Source organism: Carassius carassius, chromosome 5 (genome assembly GCF_963082965.1).
Source record: "Carassius carassius chromosome 5, fCarCar2.1, whole genome shotgun sequence".
NCBI lineage: Eukaryota > Metazoa > Chordata > Actinopteri > Cypriniformes > Cyprinidae > Carassius > Carassius carassius.
This window is the reverse complement of record NC_081759.1, coordinates 39920628-39945783: the sequence shown is the minus strand read 5'-3', so window position 1 is coordinate 39945783 and position 25156 is coordinate 39920628. Positions and strand designations below refer to the sequence as shown.

Here is a 25156-nt window from a genome sequence, read left to right as displayed (position 1 = left end):
AATCTGAGCATCAAATAAATGTATGCATTTAGCAGACGCTTTTATCCAAAGCGACTTAGTGCATTGAGGCTAACAATTTTTACCTACCATGTGTTCCCTGGGAATTGAACCCACAAACTTGCGCTGCTAACGCAATGCTCTACCACTTGAGCCACAGGAACTCAAATGAGGTGACATTTTTAATTGACCATTGACCATTTCCCTTCAATGCAACTAGGTTAAAGGTAATTGCATGTATAAGAGAGGCAGATGATGCACAAGTTCTCGGTGTAAATGTATGATGGAGAAGAGGCTTCCGAAGCAGCCTGCACTGATGAGCATCTGTATGCCCACCCGCTGACAGGCGGGCGTCACAGACGAGAAACACCCTGCAAACGACATGCCACCAAAAAATAAGTTCCTCGGAGTAATATAATAAAGCAGCTCACTTCCTCTGGCAATCGCAGAAGTGGCGGAAGTACGTCAGTTTGTAAGACTCCGAGCGTTTACACTTCGCAGTGCGATATCTGACGAGCAAGAACAGAGAGAAGAGGAGATGTGAATCATCCGCTGTCTCTTTAAAGCCACCGAGCGAAGCTTCGCGTATTAAACACGCCGACGACGTTTCCCTTCAGCCGCGGCGCGCGGACAGCGTTCAGGAATGGAGGCGTTCAACTTACTCTCCGCTGGATAAAGAACTCTTTTCCTGGTCGGATATGGTTTGTTTTTGGCGGATTGTGTGCTGAAGAAGGATTTCTGGGGGATATTACAGCGTTCTCAGCTGGACGCGGACCGTGGCGTCTCTTCACATTGAAACTTGCCGATGCATGAATTCCTTTTTGTGAATTCTTTGACAAACACGCGGATGCTTATATTGTTATTTCTGGCACAGCGGGTCATGGATCGGGTGGAAATTAAAGCAGGGCCAGCAACGTGAATCCAGCGTGCGGTCTGCAACACACACACACACACACACACACACACACACATACACACACATACACACTGAGGTTGTTGTATTCTGTTGCAACAAAGTTGCCGTGCGCTTGGAATCCACGCGACCGCAATTAAACACCCATTTCGCACCTGTTTAAATAAAGCAAGGCGTTTCGATCCTGTGACGCCGTGCTTTGGATCACACACACACACACACACACACCACACACACACCACACACACGGCTCAACCCGCATGATCACATTTGTTTGTTTACCACGTTACGGATCTAAACATCCAAGGTCATACTGTAAATTGTTTACAGGCTCCAGTATCTATGGGTGCGTTTTATTGATCGTGTGGAATCGATTGGTTTAGACGTGATCGAGTGTCATTAAAAAAAAATTGCTGGGGGGCGGAGGGAGGACATCGCACCGATTTTAAAATGGAAGGGAAAGTGAAGCAGAGTCGCAGATCCCGTTCGCAGCGCGAGCGGGGACGGAAACGGGAGGCGCGCGCCGGGGAAGCCCAAAATCGGAGCCCCTCGTCTGGTTCCGAACGGGAGCGAAGTCCCGGTAAAAACGCTCCGCCGCGCTCGACCCCCTCGAGCAAAACCCCGAGACCCCCCCGGAGGAAGAGACGCGAGTCTGGTTCTCAAGAGGAGGATATTATTGATGGATTTGCCATAGCCAGTTTCATCAGTTTGGACCGTCTCGAGGTAAGAACCGGTTTTGTTATTCGGAACACGTCTAAGTTTATTATTTATTTTTATTTGATGTGATTGTGATGACATAACTGCTCGCCGTGTGCTAAACAGGTGTTTGCTCTCGTCGCAATGTCGCATTCCAGAAGTGCCGTTTCGTGTGAGCGTTTTCTGACGTCAGAATACAGTGATAGTTCCCGTCGTGACGTAACAGAGGTCACACGGCTGATGCTGTTTGTTTGGCTGGTCACTTCGAGGAATACAGTGAACATTATGAAGGGTCTGTTTGAGCTTTGAATAACAAGGAATTCAGTAGTGACCTGAGTTTGTCATGTGTTTAAGTGCTTGAAAGATTCATGACATATTGGGAAGTTGTGGTTTTTATGGTTTAGTTTTTTTTATTTTTAATGAAGAGGAGTAAAATAATGTACTTGGGAGTATAATTTGAAATGTAATATCAAGACGTTTTTGGGGTTACTCATTTGACCTACAGCAATAGTTTTTTTTTTAAAGGATAAATCTGTGATCTATAATTTCGTTTAACCCAATGACCTCCCTAGACACAGTTATGAGGAAGTGAACTCCATTATTTCTGTTTCATTGTTTTTTTGTTTTGACCAAAAATGGCTTCGTACTTGTTGGGTGCTACACTGACTTTGATTTGGATATTTAATGTGTGTACCTCAAATATTAATCATATTTCAAAGCAAACTAGCTACAAAGATAATTGGGATTGCTATTTAATCCAAGTTACACTGCATAGATATTCTAACTGAAAGCCCAACTTTATTTATTTATTTATTTTTTAATCATCAGAAACCGTAAAGTTGTAAGTTCAACATAGATCTAGTCATTTTGTGTTAGTTTTTGAATGGCCTGGCAGATCTTGACCAAAAAATGTCATGTCATTGACAAAACAGAAATCACCAGCATTATGTCCTGTTTGCTTCCATAAGTCAAGGGGAACTACTGTAAACCTTCATAGAGTTGAATGTGTGTGTGTGTGTGTTCCAGACAGGATCATTGATTCATCAAGTGTGTTTAAACATGTTGTACCGATAGAGAAGCTAAAAAGAGCAAGTGAACAATGGCTTTACATCATAGGTGTTGACCAAACAGCCTTGTGGAGCGTTGTATAGTCAGCTGAAGTGGAGGGTTATTGTTTAGTGAGCGCGAGCCTGTGTGGGTACGTTCATGACAAATGACATTGGCCTAACATGACCAGTGAGCTGTAAAACAGAGCTCAGTCACAAAAACAAACAGAGATGTGCTTCTGCATTGACTGTGAAAACAGTTGACATAGTACCTCCCGAGAGTGAATGATTTATGTGTTACGGTTATATAAAAAAAGTCAGGTTGTGTTCATTTAAACATTAAAGTGCTAATTGAGTGGTAATTTCTCTGCTTTGCAGATGTGTACAGGTTACATTTTTATAAATGCATTCATTTTTGATAACAAACACTGATAACAGTGAAGATCTGAGCCTTAGAGACTAGTTCTGCTCATGTAAGTTGCTCATAGCGCATCACTTAATATTAGGATTTAGCAGATGTTCTAGTTGGCATGATTCTTTTGAGAATCCACCAACATGAGAAGCGTAATTCAGGCCACTGCAGATAAATGCATCTTTCTTTCAACTTTTCCTCGTGTTTTGCATGTCTGATGAACAGTTAAGTGAGCAGAGCTCTCTATCTGGCAAAGGAAAAGAAATCTATCCGATGCATTTGTTTGCTACTTGATGATTTGCTTCTGAATCAGCTTACCTGCTGTGTATATGAATTTTCCGGGGAGATTGAAATGTCAGCTGTGGGATATGATGTGGTGTGGTAAAAGCTTTGAGATGCATTTTAGCAAAATTACATAATGCCTCCCAGCCCTTTAAATCCTTCTGTGATGCTGCAGTTATTCCCCCTCATGAGAACGAGGAGGCTTGTGTGTGTGGTTTTGCTGGAAACAGGATGTTGGAAAAGTTGGAATTTTAATTGTATAATTATATGTTATGTTATTGTGAAGTGTTTCATTTGCATTTCTGCATTATCCGATCTCTGTTTTGTCTCATCGTGACTATACGACTTCACTGACACACAAAGAAACATCACATTCAGTGATAAATAGTTAAAACAAAGGCGAGGCTGATGATATCATAGTGGAAACTCAGGATTTTTTGGGAAGTGCCTTCAATAAAGCATTGTACTGGAATGTGATGTCTCCAGTTTGGTGAGTTCTTTAAAGTCATTGGATTTAAATTTTTTATGTGAATATGTTCAGTGAGGTTTACTTAAAGTTTTTGCACAAAAACAAGTTTGTGTGTGTAAAAATTATTTTATTTATTAAAAAAAAAAAATTAACAGCCACCGATTGGCTAACGTCATTGCTTTAGAAAATAAATATATTTTTAAATGGTCCCTTGCTAATGCACATGATTAAGTGTTTTGAAAACATCATCCAAAACTCTCAATTATAGTCACAAGGCATTATAAAATAGTATAAGGGGCCTGTGGTACAATGATGTAAAACTATTTATAAGTGTCTTGTCCTAGAGCCAGTCAGATGTCAAAAGATCAAGGATATTTTAATGTCCCATCATGACCCCTTTAAGATATGAGAATGATGATGAAAACATGTTTTTGTATTCCTAGTGTCTATATTTGCACATTTCCGGGTCTAAAGGTGTCAAACCTATATTGGTAACTGTTCTAAATATATTGCAAATCAGACAGGAGGGTGGAGAGATGAATGTTTTTTGACCTCTGCATGTTTGTCTCTTGGAGAGAGTGAGCAAGTGTGGGAGATGAAGAGGTGGACATGAGGGAATTATAATGAAAACTGTGACCTATAATGTTTTTTTTTTTTTTTAAGATTTCATTGCGGTGAGGTCATATAGTTTTTCATTAGTATTTGTTTGACTTCGACACTAGTCAACACAATGTTCTGCGAGAGACTGTAAACGGTAAGCAATAAACAATTTCAAGGCCGAGTTTGAAAACCTTATTTTCCACTTGTACTATTTTCTGTCAATTTAGTTTTTTTTCACGAAGCACCCGCTGGCAGAGAAAGCTGTTCAGGGAAGGCTGAAACGACTGACTAGCGTTAGTGCTCCTCTGAAAATGGCAATAAAAATAATGGGGTAGAAATTGAGAGGAGTCATAATTTGGCTCATTAAGTAATAGTGTTTTCTTTTCAAACAGGCAGACCTTCCCTAGTCCAAGTTTGTCATCCTGTGAAAACTATTACTGTTAAACACTTGCACGTTGAATTTGAGGATATGTTTTTCTGCTATGATTTATGAGCATATGCATGTTTTTTGACTTGTGTAGTTCTCTCTGACATCATAGAAGTGTTTGCTATGAACTTGTTTCCGATGTGTTGGAGCCTGTTTTGACTTTCGTTTTCAGGGCTTTTGGTTGTGGTTGTGGTTTGCCGTCTGGTTTCTGGGTGTTGATGAATAATTTCTCCAAACAAGTTTCAAATCATTATATGCACAGGTTTGTCGCCCAAATCAAACAAGGCCTGAAGACTTTGAAGTTGCTAACAACCCAATGTCTTTAAACAAGTTTATTTTATTGGCTACTTCATGTTCATGTAAGTGATCACAAAATGTATAGTATTTCAAGCAGATAACACTTGTACAAGTATAAAATTAAGTAAAAATTTTTTTTATAAAATCTGCAACTTTATATCTCGACATGGAAAGCACACAGGGCTGGGTGAGATTGCTAAAAACTAGTTTATTTATTTTTACACATTTACATTTGTGTATTTACTCTAAAATAAAAAGGGATATTTTATTATTTATGGTTGGTATTATTTTATTGGTAATTCATTATACTTATTCACCAGATAAGAGTAAATAGGCCGATATTCTTACAATTAAGCATTCCAAATGACTTTAAAGGTATTTATTTAATTATTTATTTTCGTAAATTCATATCAGTTGAACTCTCACAATAAATAGTGAAGAGCACTTACAATACGTATAGTTTTACTAAAACATTTTAACATGAAACTATTTTTTTCGATGCAAATTAATTGTTAAATTGTTTTAAATCGATTCACTGGTTCACAGAAAGAGTTAAATGTTAAAGTTAATGGTCAAATAAAAATCTAATTAAAACCATCACCATGTTCACATTGTTTCTTTATTCAATATTGCAGACATAATCATCATGATTATATTGGCAATTTCTGATAAATCGGTCTCAGTATTACTCACACACGTACATTATTGCTTCTAGTTGGCACAGCCGTAATAAGTGTGTGTGTAGTCTTATATGTTGAGCCTCTGTGTGTGTCTTAGAGCATGTTTTCTTTATAAATGACGCTTGCTGTGAAAGCAATTAGCGTAACAATTGTCGACAAGCTCCTGCGCTGAACGTGAGAGAGCTGCCTCGGCTCCACGGGAGAAGCCTTTATGGTCTGACTGATACTAACAATAATTGCTGAGAGTGCTATTCCCACATTGAAATAAGATATGGAGATGGGAGAGGTTCTCTGAAGCCTTTCTTGCTCTCTCACACTCCTACCCTGTCCTAGTATGTCTTAGTACATTTATGCTTTGTTGATTGGTGTGAAATGAAAGGCCTAAAGCCTATGTAACCTTTTCAGAGTTAACCTGGATCTTGATTGGCTTAGCGTTAGCAGGAAAGGTCATCAGACCCATTGCAAAATGTTTTTCTCTGTCCCGTCGGATCTGATGACTTCTTGAAAAATGTTCTTCCATTTAATACTTTTTTGCAATATTTTGCACAATTAAATAATTTTTATACACCAAAAAAAAAAAAAAAATCAAGGAGTAATAGATGATGGGCCATTGAATTATTAGAAAAGAATGCATGATACATCTTGGGTGTGCAGTAGGGCTGTCACTTTTGTGAAAAAATCATTTTCAATTTTTAAGACATAAGTGTTCATTGAATCGATTGTAAAATCGATTTTCCATGTCTAAAAAAAAGACGTTTCCTTTTTCAACGTCAAATAACGGACGTAAAGAGAGTGCTGGAAACGCACAAGTCAGCACTCAGCAATATTTCTTATTTATTGGCATGAAGTTTCATGCAGAATAACAAACAGCAACAGTAGTGCAACATTCTCGAAAAAATATATATGCAGAGGGGACTGCTGCCATAACAAAAGAAAAACATCACTGCAGGGTTCAACCCGGCTGCATTTATGATTTAGGCAATTCAAAAATCTCCAAGATTGTTTTAAATAATGATTCAATCCATTTCAAACAACTGTTCAAAAAGAAAACGCGCTCTGACCGCACTGATGTCCCAGGGACACTCAGGTACAGCCGCGCAAGGTGGGGGTATTACTGCCAATTTTCCACCACAAAAGCCAGTCGCTGCCGGCTTGCAATGGTCCTTTTCATAACTCAGAATCTCCTGTAACTAGATGCGCGAATGAGGCGAACTCGCATCTACCGCGCCGCGAGACCTCCAGACGCGCGTAAACGTATCTTTACATTGACTTAACATTGAAATCATTCGCGCCAGATGCTCTATTCGCATTTGGTGTGAACACAGAGAGGTCGCTTTCGACGTCACTGGGTCCTATAGGCGCGTAAGGCGCTGTCTAGCTTTCGCAACGCATACTGCACTTTCGGAATTATTTATTTTCTTTTTCTGCTTGTTTGTGAGTTTTGTTACATATTTTTTAATTGTTTATTTTTTTTAAATTAATAGTGTACATATTTGGTTAAAATCGATTCCTTATTTTCATTTTCGAAACTTTTTGGTTGGTCCGATCGATTGTGCAATCGATTTTAGAACTAAAAGTGACAGCCCTAGTGTGCAGTATTTTCATTGTTCAACTTATACTATGGTCACCACCTCAAGACATTTTTCTGATGTTGTATTTGAGAGATACGTATATTAAGTGTCTCTAATAGCGAAACTGTAAGTTTATCTGCTTCAACAACAGTGCGGTTGTTATTTGCGGTAATTATCTCGCTAGTGAGAGATGTCATGTAGCTTTGAAGTTGCTAAGCTATTTTACTGATAAATCGCCAAAGCATAGCTGGCAACATGTTTCTGTGTGTGCGAGTGTGTGTCCGTAGTGTGTGTATGTGCATTTGTAAGGGATAGAGAGCAGGAGAAATAGGCTGTGCTTTCCATACATAATAAAACGTAATTTTGTGGCAATTTTGTTGTTTTTGTATTGTTTACTATATTTATTTACTTGGTCAGTGTTGTTGTGTGTTTTGGCTCTTTTGCTGCTGTAGGTGGTAAGGACCTTTTGAAAAATCATTTGGCGACGTGATATGGGCATATAATATGTGATATGGCATTTAATGCGATCAAGACCTGCCTGGAACTACTTTATCTGTGCGTTTCCCAGTAAATAACTGCATGCTTTGGAACATTCAAAAGCCAATCAGATTCAAGCATTCAACAGCCCTGGAAATAGTGACATTGGCTTTCTGTTTGACCAAAAAGTTTCTCTACTATATTCAATATTAAGAAATTAAAAGGTGCATGAATCTGTATATAGTGTTTTTTTTTGTGCTAAGACTATAAGAACATTTTTAAAGAGCACATACATTCTATCAATGTTACTGGAACAAAACATTTGTTCATAGCTTTGAGAGAACCTGGCCAGAATGTACATTTCTGAGAACCTTCACTGTTAGCTGGGATATCCTTTCTTTTTCTGTCTAGAATAACACACTGCGTATAAACATCATTCTGAATTAGCCAGCGTCAGCAGCACATAAACGGAAGTTGAGCGACCACGCTGCCCTTTCACCACCACCGCTGGCTGACAGTTCAAGAGGTGTCATCTTGATTGTTTGACTAAAAGATGGCTGAAATGACGAACAAGATACTGTAGCGTTTAAAGGTACAGCCGCTGCTCTGCTTGGAAGGCCGCAGCAGTGGCTCAGATGCCAGTGCTTCACTCTGTATTCTGGCTTACAGCTTAATGACTTCCTGCCAGGGCTAAAGTATGTGCTCACTTCATAAATCCCCCCCCCTATTTTCGACCCTAACCTTCCCTCTCACGCACCGCTCCAGGTGCTGATGAAACTGTTCCACTTCTGCATAATCATATTTCCTCCAGCATGAGCCAAAAACAGCCAGAGAGCCAGAGCTGCTTTTCTCTGGAACTCTCCACCAAACTCGTCCCCTGTGATTCCAAGACTTTTAAATGGTTAAGTGGAGACTAAGATTCTGATTAGATACAGCAGGTATGCTTGTACAGAATTAGAAATAAGTAGGACTTATAGAACAGAGGTGTAACCATAGCAGTGCCACACCTTTCCAGAAAACTGACAGATAAAGCATACCCATATAGGCTAACTTGTCTATTACTGCGTAACTTCATAGTGAAGACCTAGGCTGTACAGATATTTTTATATGCCGAAAAAATATATAAACGCTACTGTTCAAAAGTTTACAGTTCATAAGAGGTTTTTTTTTTTGTTATCCAAGGTATTCTTCCATTTTACTGTTGCTCTGCTGAAGTGTAGTCTCGAGCGTAGTGATGATCTGTGGTTAGTGAACATTGACGTGCAGCATCAACACTTCCAGAGTAGACATCCTCAAGCTGTCACGGCGGGAGTCGATGCTGGTTGCTTCCAGTGTAGATGCGGTTTTATTGTCTGTAGGCAAGTTCTGGATGGGGGTCTGATGACTTGGAAAGACATGTGCCAGCAATCTTACAGGTGTGATATGAACATTCTAGAACAGGATTATTGTGCCAGAGTCATTGAGTGTGTTTACATGCACCCTCATAATGCAAACGATTAAAATAATGCAACTAATCTCATTATCGTAGTAACCATTATGACATTAATCTATGTGGTGCATGCCTGTTTTAATCACAATAAACAGTGGCCAGTAACATACGCTAGTTTAATTGTGCTGTGCAGTGTGCAAATAATGGTAAAAATAACCATACTTGGTGAATAATCAGAAAAATGAAAATGGCGTGCAAGTTGGAATGAAGAGGTCTGCTCGTATCATGTACTCTGTCCTTACTCTGATTATTGCTAATATTACTATGTAAACAAAGTCATTTGTGTGTTCCAGAACAGTGGCTCTGTTAAAGCAACACTATGTAGCTTGAACCGTGTTCAGAATTTGCAAAATGTACAGAACAGACCAAAAGTTTGGACACACCTTCTCATTCAAAGAGTTTTCTTTATTTTCATGACTATGAAAATTGTAGAGTAACACTGAAGGCATCAAAACTATGAATTAACACATGTGGAATTATATATGGAATTATATACATAACAAAAAAGTGTGAAACAACTGAAAATATGTCATATTGTAGGTTATATACTGTACTGTATATAATGAGTGATTACATCATACATTAATCTACCAAACCACCTTTTTGTCTAATCCCAAATCACTATGGTACATTTAAAATAATTATGATTATAAAATAAAATGATTATTTTTGGACTATTGTAGCCTGTTTGGGTTGTCACCGCTGCGGAGTAACATGCATGCGTGAATCGCCATAGACATAAACTTGGAGAAGTAGCTAGTAATTTTTAATAATCATGGATAGTTTGTACAGTGAAATAAATAGGCATATCTTTTTATAAAGGGCTTTCTATGTATTTTATTTTTTATCATCTAAGGACACATGTCCAATAAAACTGTATTGTTTTTCATCATGGATGTGTCTTTCACTTAAAACTAGCCTCATTCTTTGAGAGAAATATGAACCACACAACATTAAATATGGGTTCACTTACAGAGGATAAACATGATTTGTGCTGACCACATTGTGATGTGTGTGGTGAATTACTGGCTGCTGAGAGCATGAACCTTTTGCAATTCGACTGTCATTTAGAAACATGCAGACTGCAAATAACACTTTCACTGCTGTTTAAGCATTTACAAGTCTGTCATGTTAGTTATTCTGCATATTGTTGGGCCTATGCAATTCATGGTAATATCAATACATTTTAATGTTTGATTTTAAAGGAAAAGTTCACCCAAAATTGGAAGTCTACTGAAAATTTACTCACCGTCAGTCCATCTTCATTAGAACACCTCACAATGGGATCCACTTTAGTGGATGGGTGCCGTCAGAATGATGAAAACATCACGGTATTTGACAAGTGTTCCACACCTCTCCAGACCATCAGTTAATGTCTTGTGAAGTGAAAAGCTGTAGGTTGAGTTGCGTGTGGATTTTTGTGATGTTTTTATCAGCTGTCATTCTGACGGCACCCATTCAGGATCCATTGGTGAGAAAGTGATGGAAGGCTAAATCCATTCTTATAAAGGAACTAATTTACAATCGAATGGCCTGATGGTAAGTACATTTATAGAACACTTTCTATTTGGGTTAAATTTTGATTTATTGAAATATTTTTGGTTTCTAATAGATGAAACCATTTGAGAACTGCTGTTCTGAAGTATAGCTTTTGACTTTGTAGTATTTAGTATATCTAATTGAAATTGTTATCTTGGAAATACTGTGCTGTGTGTCTACGGCATTGTTTTTTTCTTTTCTTTTTCTCATGTAAATGCCATTAGAGGCTATATACAGCGTGTTTTTCACATGGTCAAATGGTGTTTGTGGGGAGCAGCTGTTATGTTGATGTTGTAGCTTTTCGACTGAGCAACAGAGAGGCCCTCACAGTCTGGCTGCGTTGAGGCTGGAAATAGCACACTGCTACACACACATGCCCACACACACACACACACACACACACACTGCTGCTACAGCACATGAGTGACACTTGACTAGAAATAAAAGAAAAAAACCCTAGTCTGCGGGGAGGGACACTGTTGTGCTTGACTGCCGTCAGTTCCAGTCAACTGTATTCCAGTTGTTAGTGGAAAATTGTCTTTTTCTGTCCGATGTTTTAACCTTAGTGACATGACATCAGATGACAGCAGTGATGGATGTGGATTTAGCACACTTCATAAATGCAACATCATGAAATAACGGGGTCATAACACTTTTTCATCATTGTCATTTTTCCTCAAGGTCCACTTTTAATGCAAATGTTTCTTGCATGAAAATTTTTAATTTAATGTTATATAACCGCTGTCTGTTAGCTTTCCAATTCATCGCAGTGCTTTTTACTTTCAGATTGGTGTTTCTAAGTGAAAGCTTCTAACAAGATGATTAAACAGCCCATGCTAACTGGTCTTTATCACATGGGTGGACTTTTGGACTGTATTTTTAAAGCTGATTGATGCACTGTTTGGATTGGCTAATGTTTTTTGAATGTGAAATATGTAACAACATTGTGTCATAACCATGAAGATATAAATAAACTGTTTTTGCTCAATACATGTTTTTTTTTTTTGAACGGTACATGTTTTCATAGTCTTTAAATTCAAAAGATTGAGAAATATTTTTGTTTTGTTTCCTATACAATATATCCTATATTTGTTACTTATATTTGTAAAACCCTATAAGCCTTTAAAAAAAGTTGTTATAGCCAGTCTTAATATAGTTTTCAATAATTTTCAAACATCACACTACTGTTCTTTTTGGGATCTGTAAATGTTTTTGAACATTTGCATCTTTTATACTTACCAAGACTGCATTTATTTGATCAAAAATACAGTAAAACGGCATTACTGTGAAATAGTAAAAAATCTGATACTTTTTTCCAGTTCTCACTGATGAATGGATAGTTGAAAAGAAGCATTTCTGTAAAATATTAAAATCTAAAAAATAAGTTCTAAAAGATTCTAAATAATGCCTACTTGCTAAAAAAAAATTGTGTGTGTGTGACCAATCAAAGTCAGCTTGTCAATTATGTGATCTCTTGCCTGTTGTTAACTTATTTTTGAGCAGCAAAATATTTTGTAAAATAGTTTATGCATCTAATTTTTTGAAGGTCGCTTTTCAATTCTTTCTTCCTAATTAAATTGCTCATGACCACTTTAACACCTTTTTTAGTGCAGTGGAGGTTGAACGATTGAATTACTGTTGGGATTCTTTTGTTATTATGGCTGGCTGATACTTTTTGATTTGGCAGTTTCTTTTTTCCTAGAGGATGTAGAAGACCACCTCGGTTAAGTCTTAAGAGCCATTCACTTCTCTTTTCAGAAAATCTGGACTCCCGCAGCCCGTGCCTTGGGCAGGTTTATTCTGTATGCTTCAGAACTGGCACACTGTCTGGCTGTTTATTGGTTTTGTAATAGGATCCATATCAGGAATTTTGGCAGACATAAAGAGTAAATGAGCTAACACTCATTTGGACCCCACAGGCTAAATAACAGCCATTGTTTAGTGCAGAAAGCACAATGGTGTTTCTGTCTCAACGCCACTTCCTTAACGCTTCACAGAGCCAGAGAGAGATCTAACAAAGCTTTGGTCAAAGTAATCACTAATTGTGTGATTTCCTGACCTTACGTTTTTGGAAAAGCTCAAAGCATGTCTATTTAGGCTGCGAAATTGCTGTGATTCTCACTTCTAGCTGTATGTTGTACTACACAACACCTATTTTATTTGTTGGTCTGCACTCCATGGAGAAGGGGAGGTGGGGTGGTTGGCACCAGCCCCGCAATAATCTCTCCAAACCCTGCTGACACATGGGTGTGGTGCTCATACATGCTTCACACACAGCTATGAAATGCCTCTGTGGCGTTTGGTCCTTTGAAATCTTGCTAGAATTTCTCTAGGCTGTTGGTCGTAGAGTGCTGCTGGCTTGTGATCCGGGGTGCTGACCGCATTGCGGGCATTTTTAAAATGTATACACAACTAATCACTTCACTGTTGAATTCTCTGGGCGCTGCTTTACTGCTGAGAGTCCTGGACTGAATTTCACATGTGTCAAGTTTCCTGAGACCAAAGTGTTAGAGAGTGAGCTTTCATTTGGAAATCTGATGCTTAAATATACTTTCCGTAGGCATGACAAGATTGATAAATGCTTAGATTTTAATCGTTTTATAATCTCTTAGTATGAAATGCTGTGTTTTTTGACAGCCGATGCCGATATCTTGGAAAGCAGGGGGGCAGATAACCGATATAACGCCGATATGATTTTTTAAAAATGTGTAAAATAAACCATACTTATACTTTAGATGACAATGTATTTTTCACAAATAAATATTTAATAAAAATATAATAAAAAGGAAGTAAACAAAGGAAGTAATGTTTGCCTTTCTATTACTAATAGGCCTAATATAAAAGCAATCCTTATAATACTTTTTGTATACATTAATTCCTTTGTTTAACCGTTCTATCTGATTATTAGACAGACTTCTATCCGTATTAGACAGAACTGTTAACGACGAGGATGAACGAGAGAGCGAGTGTGAGCCAAATCCGATATATCGGCCGATATTTGGCATTTTTCAGGTCGACCACTAGCTGTGATTCAAACCCAAATGATTCTTTCTTCAGCAGACAAAAGTAAAATTGGTTGTTTACACTAAAACTAAAGTCATGGCAATTAGTTAATTTGAGGATGCAAAGAAATTATGTTCTTTTGAACTTAGAAATTCGTCAAAGTCTCCACAAAATATTATGCAGCACAACTGTTTTCAACTTTGATGATGATAATCTGAAATATTTCTTGAGCAGCAAATCAGGATTTTAGAATGATTTCTGAAGGATCATGTGACACTGAAGACTGGAGTAAATTCAGCTGAATCACAGTAATAAATAACATTTTCAAATAGATTAAAATAGGTAACTTCTCATTTTTCATTTTGTTTATTTTTACAGGGACAATGCACAATTAAAAGTAATTGCACCAGAATTAGCTAATAGCTAGTTTACATCTGTGACTTTTTTTAAATTGTAATAATAGTTTACAATATTACTGTTTTAACTCTATTTTTTGATTAAGTAAATGCAGTCTAGCATGAGACTTTTAAAAACCTTACTGTCACCAAACATGATTTCTTTAAATTAATCTTCTTGCTCTTGAAATGATAAAATGTTAAGGACTTGACTAGAACAGATATGACCGCAAAACTTTTGGAAAGTTTTTATACTTGCATATGGAAATCTCAAACAGTTCTGCAGTAATCAGAAAGAAATGGCAGCAGAGTTTTCTGCTCTGTCGCCTGCTGTATTTTCTCTTCCTGTTGCTGTCTGTCTGTCTGTCTCTATCTCTCTCTCTCTCTCTCTCTCTCTAAGCACCTCATGTAGTGTGTTTATGTATGTGATGGCTCTCAAAACATCGTGTTAGACATAATCAGTTTGTTAGCAGGCTGCTAAAAATGGCAGTGCTCTGCTCTCGTCTACCCACATGCTCACACAGATACTCACACACAAACAAACAAACCCAAGCATACTGTCTCCAACTGAAAACCTGACAAGATGCCAAACTTGACATAGATTTATTTCAAAAGGCAAAGTGCTGTGTGCTACAGAGCAAGTCAACCGAGACCGTTAAAGGAACAGTTCGCCCAGTAATTCAAATAATGTAATTTTCTCACCTCCTTGGCATTAAACTTCCTTTTATATATCTTCAAAGTTTTACAGTAGCTTTGCTCGTAATAGTCTCCTCCTCTGAAGTGGAGTTGAACTGGAGCAGTCTGAATTGTGAACAAATCATTAGACTGGATTTGTGAATTGATTTAAACTAATTTTTCTCTAGTAATATTCTTTAACAGTATTCTGTTAAAAGAAAGTCGTACTTGTTTTGTCGAGATCCATGGATGTGCTTTCCACATCCTTATGGTGTGTTACAGCCTCTCATTTTCTTCTGCTGTCCCTAGAGATGCATTGCTTAGCCAATCAGATCACACCCCAAATTCAACACATTAGTCAATCTTGGTTGGCTACGACTGCTTTGCTATGTTTGTTTGTAGGGCTGTGCAATGTTTCCCAAATGTTTGATCTATACATCAATATTACAATAATAAAAATAATAATGTATAATAATCTATTATTATTATTATTATTATTAATAGTAGCATTAGTATTGGTAAATAACAATGATTAATTAAATTTTTTTTAATTATTGCTTTTCAACTAAAATATAAATAGTTCTTATTATCATTCTTTTTATATTAATATTTTTAGTAGTAGTAGTAGTAGTATTGATAAATGTATACATATTACTATTTAAAAATTATTATTATTTAACTAAAATAAAAACAGTACTTAAGAATTATAAATATTATTAATCATCATCATTTTACAGTATAACTCTAAAATTACTTTTCATGTCGGTCTTCATTTTCAAACATTATTTGAATCCATCAAGCTTTTATTTTGTTGGGAAACCATGGAGGCTTCTTTTCTGTTGATGAAAGCTGGTTTATCCATGTTGCATTACCAAATGTGCTTTAAAAGCATCTTGTAGTCAAACCAGATAACACGATGATTTTGTGTGGAGCAGCTTTTTTGCACTTAGCAATATCTGGTTTTATTTAGATTAATAGTATCATTGTTTATGCTTATCGGGTAGATCAACGTACAGATGATTAGACATATTCTTTGCATAATAAGCTGGGATAGCAGAAAGTGCTTTATTTACATCAAGTTCAGCCGTGTAGCCGAGGCAGAGCATGCGCGCGCACACACACACACACACACACAGAAATGCTCATGTTGTGCTTGCTGATGCAGTCCTCCGGTTTAGGTCATCGGAGGTCCCAGTCAAGCGATGGATGACCTTTCCTGGGACGCACACCTCTCTCCTGTACTGATTTTTATTCAGTCCTCCTCTTTGGCAGAACCCCATCAGTATTCAGAAGAACGCTGGCATGACTGTGTGCTCATGTGTTCACCCTTGTAATGCATGCTTGTGAATGGCAAAGATAAAAAGGATGTGAAAGAAAACCAACAACGTCTGAGAGATTCTGCAGTGCACAGCCAAAAAAACGACAAGGACGCTCCTCTAAATGGCATTTAGTGTTGTTTTACTGCTCCTCACAAGCAAAAGAAAAACAGCAGAGATGAAATCTGTGCATCAGTAGATTCAAATCTGTTTCATGCCTAGAAGGCATTCTAGACTTGTGTGCTACTGAGGCTTTTTGTTCTGCCGTTTTTCTTTTTTTATATCTCCGCAGTGTCTTGCATTACATGCACAGCTTGATAACAGCAAGTTTTTTTTTTGTTGTTGTGTCATTGCATCCACTGCAGAAATCTCTAATGATTATGATAAATGGTTGTTTTGGCAACTGTGAGGTCAGATTTATTTTTCTCTTTCCCTCAGAGGAAACACGAGAGCAATGCACAAGCATGACAGATGTGATTGCATGCAAACAGGCCTCTGCTGAACCCGCCATTCCTCTGCTCTCGTAGACACCAGAGCAGCGGTTTCTGTCCTTGAGGGTAGTAGCCGCTCTATTAGTGTGTTTATACTGAGGCTATACTATTTACTGCCATTTTATGCTTGGCTTAATAAAGTAATTGGTTCATTGTGTACACTGTTGGGAGAACGGGAATGGAAGTGATTTGTCATGTAGCAGATGCTTTCTCATGCAGAGCAACTTTTAGCTTTTAGGGACGATCCAGTCTTTGAGCAGTAAGGTTAAAGGTCTTGTTAAAAACACTATGTAGTTCATGAATGACCAGATTTTTACAAGTTCAGACCTTTAAAGACAACATCAGTTGAATGTTTAGTGGGAAATAATATTCTGTTATTTTTCACTGCTAATCTATAGCTGACTATCGACATAAAGACTGGTTCATTTAGCCGTTTTATTTCTGGCAATAAAGATGAAGATTGTTTTACAGATACACTATCATTCATATCATCCACTTACTGCTCAAGAAACATATCTTGCAGCTGAAATGGTTGTGTTTCTTCATATTTCAGGGTTTGATGAATAGAAAAAGTTTATAGAAGATGACAATATTTTGTAATGCATACATTACTGTTATATTTTTTTTATCAATTTAGTGCATCCTTGCCGAATAAAAGTATTCATTTCTGTAAAAAAAAAAATTGCATTTGTTGTTTGACTAGGTTGTTGCACCCAGAAATATATCCGCTAAAGTTATACATCTAATTCTCTAATACAGCACAATCTTTTGCAAAAGTCATGAGTCACATGAAAGTAATTGTATAGAAAAATTACAGACAGATGCCCAGTTTTGCACTGTGCCCAGAGTAGTTAGTGGCTACAGTGGAAACACTTAAAACAGAACATGTGACCTCATAATCATCACTCTAGATGATTGACAGCTGAAATGGCCTCAGGACGTGTAATAACAGGAGTCTCTGTTATGTCAGCCGCTAAGTGTGGCGATTTTCTACTGCTGGAATAATACTGACTCTGGCCTAATGCTGCCAGTGATGGACTGTGTTTGCCTTTCTTCAAACATCCATTTTCAATCCATCTTCGATTGTTTTAGCTAGTACGAGTGTGAGCTTGTTGCAAAGCGAGCACCGTTTCTGAAGCAGCTGCCAGACTGACATCCAGAAACCGTTTTGGCAGGTTGAATGTCATCTGTCTGTAACTCTCTCTTTCTCCTCGTCTGTCCTTCTCTTTGACTTTGTTACTGGAGCAGTGTTGTTTTTCTTTCTAACTATCAGTGCTTCTGTGCACTCACTGTCAGTCGCTTGACTTTCAGTGTAATTGAACTTCCAGATGCCAAGGGCAGAGAAGCATTAACATTTAGCACTCTCTCTCTTTCTCTCTCTGTGTGTGTGTGGGACACTTAGTATGGCTGTTTTTAAGCACATGCCATGCCTACTGACGCAGTCATGCATTCACTCACAGTGGGAGTGTAGACCAGTGTTATTTCTATACTATTATAGTATCTATTAACTTTTATTTGTTGTAATATAACAAATAAAACTATTTTATTCAGAATATCATATTTATAGTGTTTATTTATTATTTTGAAAGGGCTTTTTATTTTTAAATAAAGTTATTTATTTTAAGTCTTAGTTATTTCTATTTTTTTCTTTTTCGAATATTTAGGCCTTTATAATCTAGTGATCTTAGTAGTTCAATGTAAATTTGTTCTGGTTATTTTTCACTTTTATTTGCTTGTGTTTTATTTTATTCATGGAAACTATGTGTAATAGTTTTAGTTAACAACAGTTCTGGTCTAGACGCTTGAGTTGACTTATGTAGTTATAAATAAGTTTATATCTTCAAACACAAATGTCTTCTGTAACTCTGTGTTATTCAGGCTTTACACTTTGAGAACCAAAGTATTGTACCACCTCACTCCCTAAAACAGTTTAAAATTATATAAACTTATCTTTATACAGCACCTTGTATCTCTTGACACGTCCAGAGATGTACCTGTCCGTACTTTTGCAGGACTCTGCTTTTGTTCTTTAGTTAAATACTTAATAACTAAAGATTTGATCATACATTGGAGCTCTCACAATCTGCCTCCTGATACGGTCGAGACAGAACTGTACTGGGAGACCTTCTCACCTCCTTTGTTTTTATTTAATTTTTTTATTCTAAACTTGATTGCATTTTGCCCACGTTTGTCTCCGTCATCTCTCATGTTTATTGTCAGGCCTGTAAGATGTTTCACAGCTGTACTTGTGGTGTGATGTGGGTTTTGATATCCATCTCTGCTGGTCTGTTGATGGACGAACTGCAAATGAGCTGTTTTATTCTAAACAATAAGAAATGTATTACATGCATCAGGGAGGGAATACAAAAATTCCTTCTCTTTTACAGTCCGAGGAGGGGTGTATATGGCAAAAATCCACATGATAAGCAGCACAAACACATACATGCATGCATACTGTACTAACCCTGAATGAAAAGAAAACACTTGCCGGCAACAACCAGCATCCTTGAATAATGACATTTTGTAACACTTATCTCGTGTTGGCCCTTGACTGAAGGAGTGAGAGAAATCAAGGCAAGTCGCTGCATATCATCGCTGAACTTTAGGTGACCTGATCCTCATGCCTCAAAACTATTTAATGAACATACAGTAAATGTGCATGTGAATAATGCAACTCACAATTATTTTTGTTTTTGGGTAATTTGGGTTATCGGATGAAAACAAATTGTAAAAAATTGTATTATTGGGAGAAAGCACTTTTATATTTTTATATTCATATTTTGACTCATATTTCAGCTGGAAGCAGCTATTTAAAAATTAAATGCTATAATGATGGATTTGTTTCTCACAACCCTACAGATTTCACTTCACAAGATGTTAATTGGAGTTCTTTTGGATTATTGTGATGTTTTTATCAGCTGTTTGGACTCTCATTCTGACGGCACCCATTCACTGCAGAGCATCCATTGATGTGACACTGATGCAATGCTACATTTCTCTAATTCTAATGAAGAAACAAACTCCTATACATATAGGATGGCCTGAGGATGAGTAAAACAAAGTGAAACTGCACACATATGTCAAAGCACATTATACAGCAAGCCACATGTAAAGCACTTTATAAAATGCATTTTCATGTTTAGATTTTGTTTAGGAAATCTTAGGTCATGTGGCTCAATCTGTAAAGCAATGACACAACCGGTGAGTGATTGCCATGCATGCATAGTGCTTATACACCATATAATCAAATTATTTTCGTTAGCACTTAATATAGTTTTTTTTTTATAGCTTAGTGGTTGCTGCCCTATAATAATACATATGCTGCATTTCTGACAAATCATCACTGTTTGGTCTGATTTGGTGTGTTTTTTTCACAGGCAAAGTTACATTTAGTTCTTGGTAGATGTGTGTATTTCTCTCTCCTTTTTTTTCACATTACACGGGTCAGTGCATTTGCCCCAAAAACTGTCTCCCCAAAGGTAAGATGTAATGACCCGCAGCGGGCTGTTTGTAAACGCTGATTTACCTCACGCTTAGTGACACTTGTACTGTACATGCATATGTGCACAGACACACGTTAACACTCATTATTTTAATCCCCCCTCAAGGGATGCACTAAACACAACGCCTGCGCACTCACACACACTTGGCTAAGCTTTATAAAATGGTCTTAAGTGTATTAAAAAGCATTCAAAATTCTAGCAAAGCCGCAGTTTAGTGTAGCAGCTGTGAGGTGTTTTGGCCAGAACTGTAAATCCTTGATTCTGGAAGGAGCAGCATTCAATTGTTATCAGATTTATCAGGCGAGGAGTCTGGTATCACTCGTCAAGAGCAGCCCTGTAAAGCTGAAATATAGAGAGAGGATGAAATGGTATATTTTCGACCAAGTTCTGTCCTTGGAGAGTCTGAAAAGCGCTGAGGGTTTGGACTGCATCCTCACATCTGTTGAGCAGAGCACATACCTGACATGTAAAATACAGTCTCGCCAAGTGATTTACTGCTATACGATGCGCAGAAGGCAATCATTTTAATAATTGACATCAGCTAGGATACTTACTGCCACATGGGAACTATTACTGTACTGTTATGCCCCAATAACAAGAGTCAAAAAGCAGAAGTGCTTGTTAATTTATTTATGTTTTTGTCTTCTAATTTTTTTAATTTACGAATGTGCTCAATAAGACTTTTAGAAGGTCTCTTATGCCCACCAAGGCTGATAAAAAAAATAAAAAATACAGTAAAACCCCCCAAAAAATACAATTAAAAGCATTATTGAATTCAGTTCATTTTAAAATGCTATTTTTGTGATGCAAAGCTGAATTTTTAGCATCGTTCCTCCAGTTTTCAGTGACTTTCAGTGGTTTTTCAGGATTTCCTGAAGATGAAAAGAACACCATTTATTTGAAATATAAATATTTTGTCATATTAGACCCTTTTAATACGATGCCACTGAATCATAAACATTTCCTGTTTGTCATCAAAGTATATTAAAACTGTAGCATGAGCCAATTCAGTGGAAACTAATGTTAACACGGCTGTCATAACATGCTTTTTTAGCAAAATATGGACCTTTTTTGGATTCTCATTCAAGGAAATTAAAAATATAAAACTGTAAATGGGTTTGGATCGTTCTTCTATAAATGCCTTTACTGACACTGTCAATTCAATGCATCCTCTCTGAATAAAGGTATTAATTCCTATAAAAAAAAGATCTTGGTCTTCGGCTATCTTTGTCAGTTATGTATTAATATTTGTCTTTTTTTCCCCCCACACTTTCAATTCAGTTTCATTTTTTCTGAGACCCGAGAGCCTGCTGTGATAACTACTTTAAAGAATCGGCTAATGCTGTGATATTTATGCTTTCTTAACATTTATAATCTAGTGTGGAGGAGATCTGTCTCTTGGCTGAAGCAGTAATGGTTGGTTTAATTCGTCAACACAAGTTCACAACAGACCATCTCTCTTTATCGCGCGCACACACTGCCTCACAGTTCTGTCAGAATGAAAGGGAGAAGTTTGGCCATCTGCTAGCAGTAGGAATTCACGACACACACAAGAAGCCATTGTTCGGGAGCACTCCTAAGCCACTGCGATTTGCACAGTCTCTCTAAAGCCTATTGTGAAGGAGTTAGCATGACGCTAAAGCTGTGATGGTCGCCTTCAAGGGTGTGAGGGAAACAGATTTTTTTTAACATCATGCTGGGGATTGATACTGTCTGGACAAAGTTTACGACAACAAACATGCCAGCATTGGTACAGACAATGCTTTTGTACACTGTTGAAAAAAAGGTTATAGTCAGAGCCAGAAAAGTTAGATGCCTTAGAATGTTCTCAAAGAATTGCTAGTTCTTTAGAAAACAACTTCTGGGGATTTAAGTCGGCATGAAAAAAACTGCATTTACAACCAATTACATTTCTATAATGTGACATTGATAAAGGATATTGAATAAGTCAAAAAAAGCAGCATTAGCTTTGAATTTATCTGTCTGGAACTGATTGGAAAGTGAAAAGTGTCTGACTTGACAGGTGGAGGTGAGAGCTAGTAAAGTAAGACATTAAAAGGTTTTTCTTTATTATTATTTTCCCCTTTAGATTAATAAATGGACTGATAAATAATGCACTTAATAAATTAATTTACTCAGTTTTATTTATTTAATTTCTTAAAGATTTGAATTTGATATTGTTGCATAGAAAACGAGTCTTCACAATCTTTAAATAAAATTATTCTAAAAATGACCTCTTTAGCTAACATCAATTTTGATGTAACATCAAAAACTGTAATTTCCATATAACCCATTTGAGAACCTTGTACAGCAAAAATGAACCTAATGAGCTGCCACAAAAGAGCCTTTGGTTTTAAGGATGTATATGATGTTGATTTTATCTCTGTTGAGACGCCAGCTGCTTCATACCCCACCAAAACATCCTTCAGCCAGATGCCAACTGTCAGTCATTCCTTCTCTCTCCCTCGGTTTTCTTCAACTGTCCGTTTTTTCTTTTCATGTCTCTATTTCTGTCTCTATGACCCTGGCTGCCTGGTTTTGTCCTCTTTCTCTCTTTCTCTCTGTCTCTCTCTCTTTCTCTCTGTCTCTAGGCTAGAGTAGAGAGACTGAATACAGAGAGTGTCCTCCAAATGCAACCATTTTAATGACCTATTTTCATTGACCTATAGATCGTGTTGAATTGATTCATTTGACTTAGAAATTACAGGTTTTTTATTGTTAGAGGTGTTTACTGAGAGACCGTAAATGCTCTGTGGTATGTTCGGTGAGCCCAACTGTGGATTTATATCTAAATTCGAATAAAACTTTACAAGCTGTGAGAGCAAACCCCGATCAGTCTCTAGAGATTCGCTGAAGATTTTAGCAGAAGCCTCCGTGCAGACAGGATATGTGAGCACCGGGTCTGTAGGTAAACCAGCCCTGCAGCTTCTACAGATCAGGTCTAATAAAGCAGGCTTCAGTCCATCTCCACCAAGACCAGAAAGATCGAGCGGTGTGTAGTATAGCTCCTCCTTTTGCCCCTGTGATGAACTCCAACCGTCTGGTCCATCTTTTTTTCTTTTTTTTTTTTTTTTTCCAGAGGAATTTTTTAAGATCATGTTATACAACTGACTCTGAAATCTGATTGGATGAACCACATCATATATACATAATTATATTATACTTTTTTTTCAGTTTAACTTTAATTTTTGTTTAAATAATTTGGTTATGTGTAGGCCTGTCATGATAATAACTTTTTGTTGTGTGATATATTGCCCCAGAAATAATTGCGATAAGTGATATTATTGTCATTTTAAAGACCATTTTACAACACTAAATAAAAAATCATAATGTTAGAGCATAATAATGCAAGAAGGCCTGTACACTTCCAAATTTTTTTTTATCTTTTGTATTTAGTTCATGGAAATTAAGTATCAAATTATTATATGCCTTAACCTTCGAAGTAGAAAAAAAGAAAACTGCACAAAGAACTTGTATGGAGATTTACATATTTCTCCCTGACCTTCTTTTCTCAGTCTCTTTTCCTTTTTTAAGTAAATATAATGGGGGATATATTGCGGTACCAAAAATGATTGAGGTTATGTACATATCAAATTCTCAAATTTTTTATTAACGATGCACCAAAAGGATTTTTTGGGGCCGAGACCGATTTTAACAAACACTTATTGGCCGATACCGATATTTGTCACTTACTCTCTTTATTATACTTGTACATATAGTTTACTGTTAGTTGTAATAAGTTGTTGTGTAATTTCCTGTATGTTGTTGATAATGCAGCTGAGAGAGAGAGAGTTTAATGTGCACTTCTCGTTCTGTGTTTTGTTTAGCTGTTATGCCAATAAATATCGGCAGGCGATACATCGGTGCATCCCTAGTTAATATTTTCAACATTATACTTTTTAGCCATAGTAAATTTACTGTAGTATAACTTTTAATTGCAGTTAGTTGCAAAGTCAGCAGTTTTTTTTAATTTATTTATAGGTTTTCCATCTAATATTTTATTTTATTTAAATTTTGTTTCAATTGTCAAGAATAAAATTAGTTTTAGTTAACCGTAACAAACCATTGCTTGATCGATTGAATGATTGATTGATTTAGTGTTTATTTTTAGCTGTATAGTGATGTTGGTGCTGTCTCAGGCTACGTTTACACGACTAAGGTGTAGTCAAAAACGGAAAAGGTTTTCCCTTGCATTTTTAAAAAGTTGTGGTGTATTGACACTTTGCTGAAGAAGCGTTAGCAAACTCTTGAGCAGCAACAACAATACCATGTACTCTGCCATTGTTGTGTATGTTTGTTCAGTCTTGCCTTTAAAATTGACGAGTACTGTGCATGTCTACATACTAACACATACTATGCATGCACATGACGTCACCATTTTCAAAGATTCCTTTTTGGGTGTTTACACGGAAACAATAATTGTGGCGTTATAAAAAAAACATGCACTTTGAAATCCCATTTTCCAAAATATGGGGTTTTAGTCCCCAAAACGCTGTTGTCATGTAAATGAACAGTCAAAATGCATAAAGTTTTCCGGTTTTGGCTTAAAACGTTGTCGTGTAAATGGCCCCTCAGTATGGATTGTGATTTCATGCCTATTAAGATCATGCGTAACAGCAACTGTGGCAATATCACTGCACTCATGATGTCTAATGATGGAGCTAATGACATCATACAGCATCTTTACCAATTTCTCAGTTATTCACATCTTTTTTTCTGCAAGTACATGCAGTACAATAAGCTTTGGTGTTGGAGAATCATTTCAAACTTTTCTCAGTTCTCTTTCCCCCTCACTACGGTCTTTCTCTCTTTCTCTCCGTAAGAGCTGGTTGTCACGCGTTCTTTCAGCGAAAGCCATAAGTGGGGGGTTTAAAAGAA

General features: G+C 37.0%; 1 protein-coding gene across 11 annotated transcripts in view; it reads left to right on the top strand.

Annotated features, from left to right (window-relative positions):
• The first annotated feature begins 777 nt into the window (after positions 1-777).
• Positions 778-25156, top strand: part of LOC132141605 (autism susceptibility gene 2 protein homolog) — a 261214-nt gene continuing 236835 nt past the window's right edge. For all 11 annotated transcript variants that reach the window (XM_059551281.1, XM_059551283.1, XM_059551282.1 and 8 more), the window contains exon 1: positions 778-1633. In XM_059551281.1, coding sequence (XP_059407264.1) covers positions 1361-1633 — 273 coding nt within the window. In that variant the 5' untranslated portion in view covers positions 778-1360. The remainder of the gene's footprint in view (positions 1634-25156) is intronic.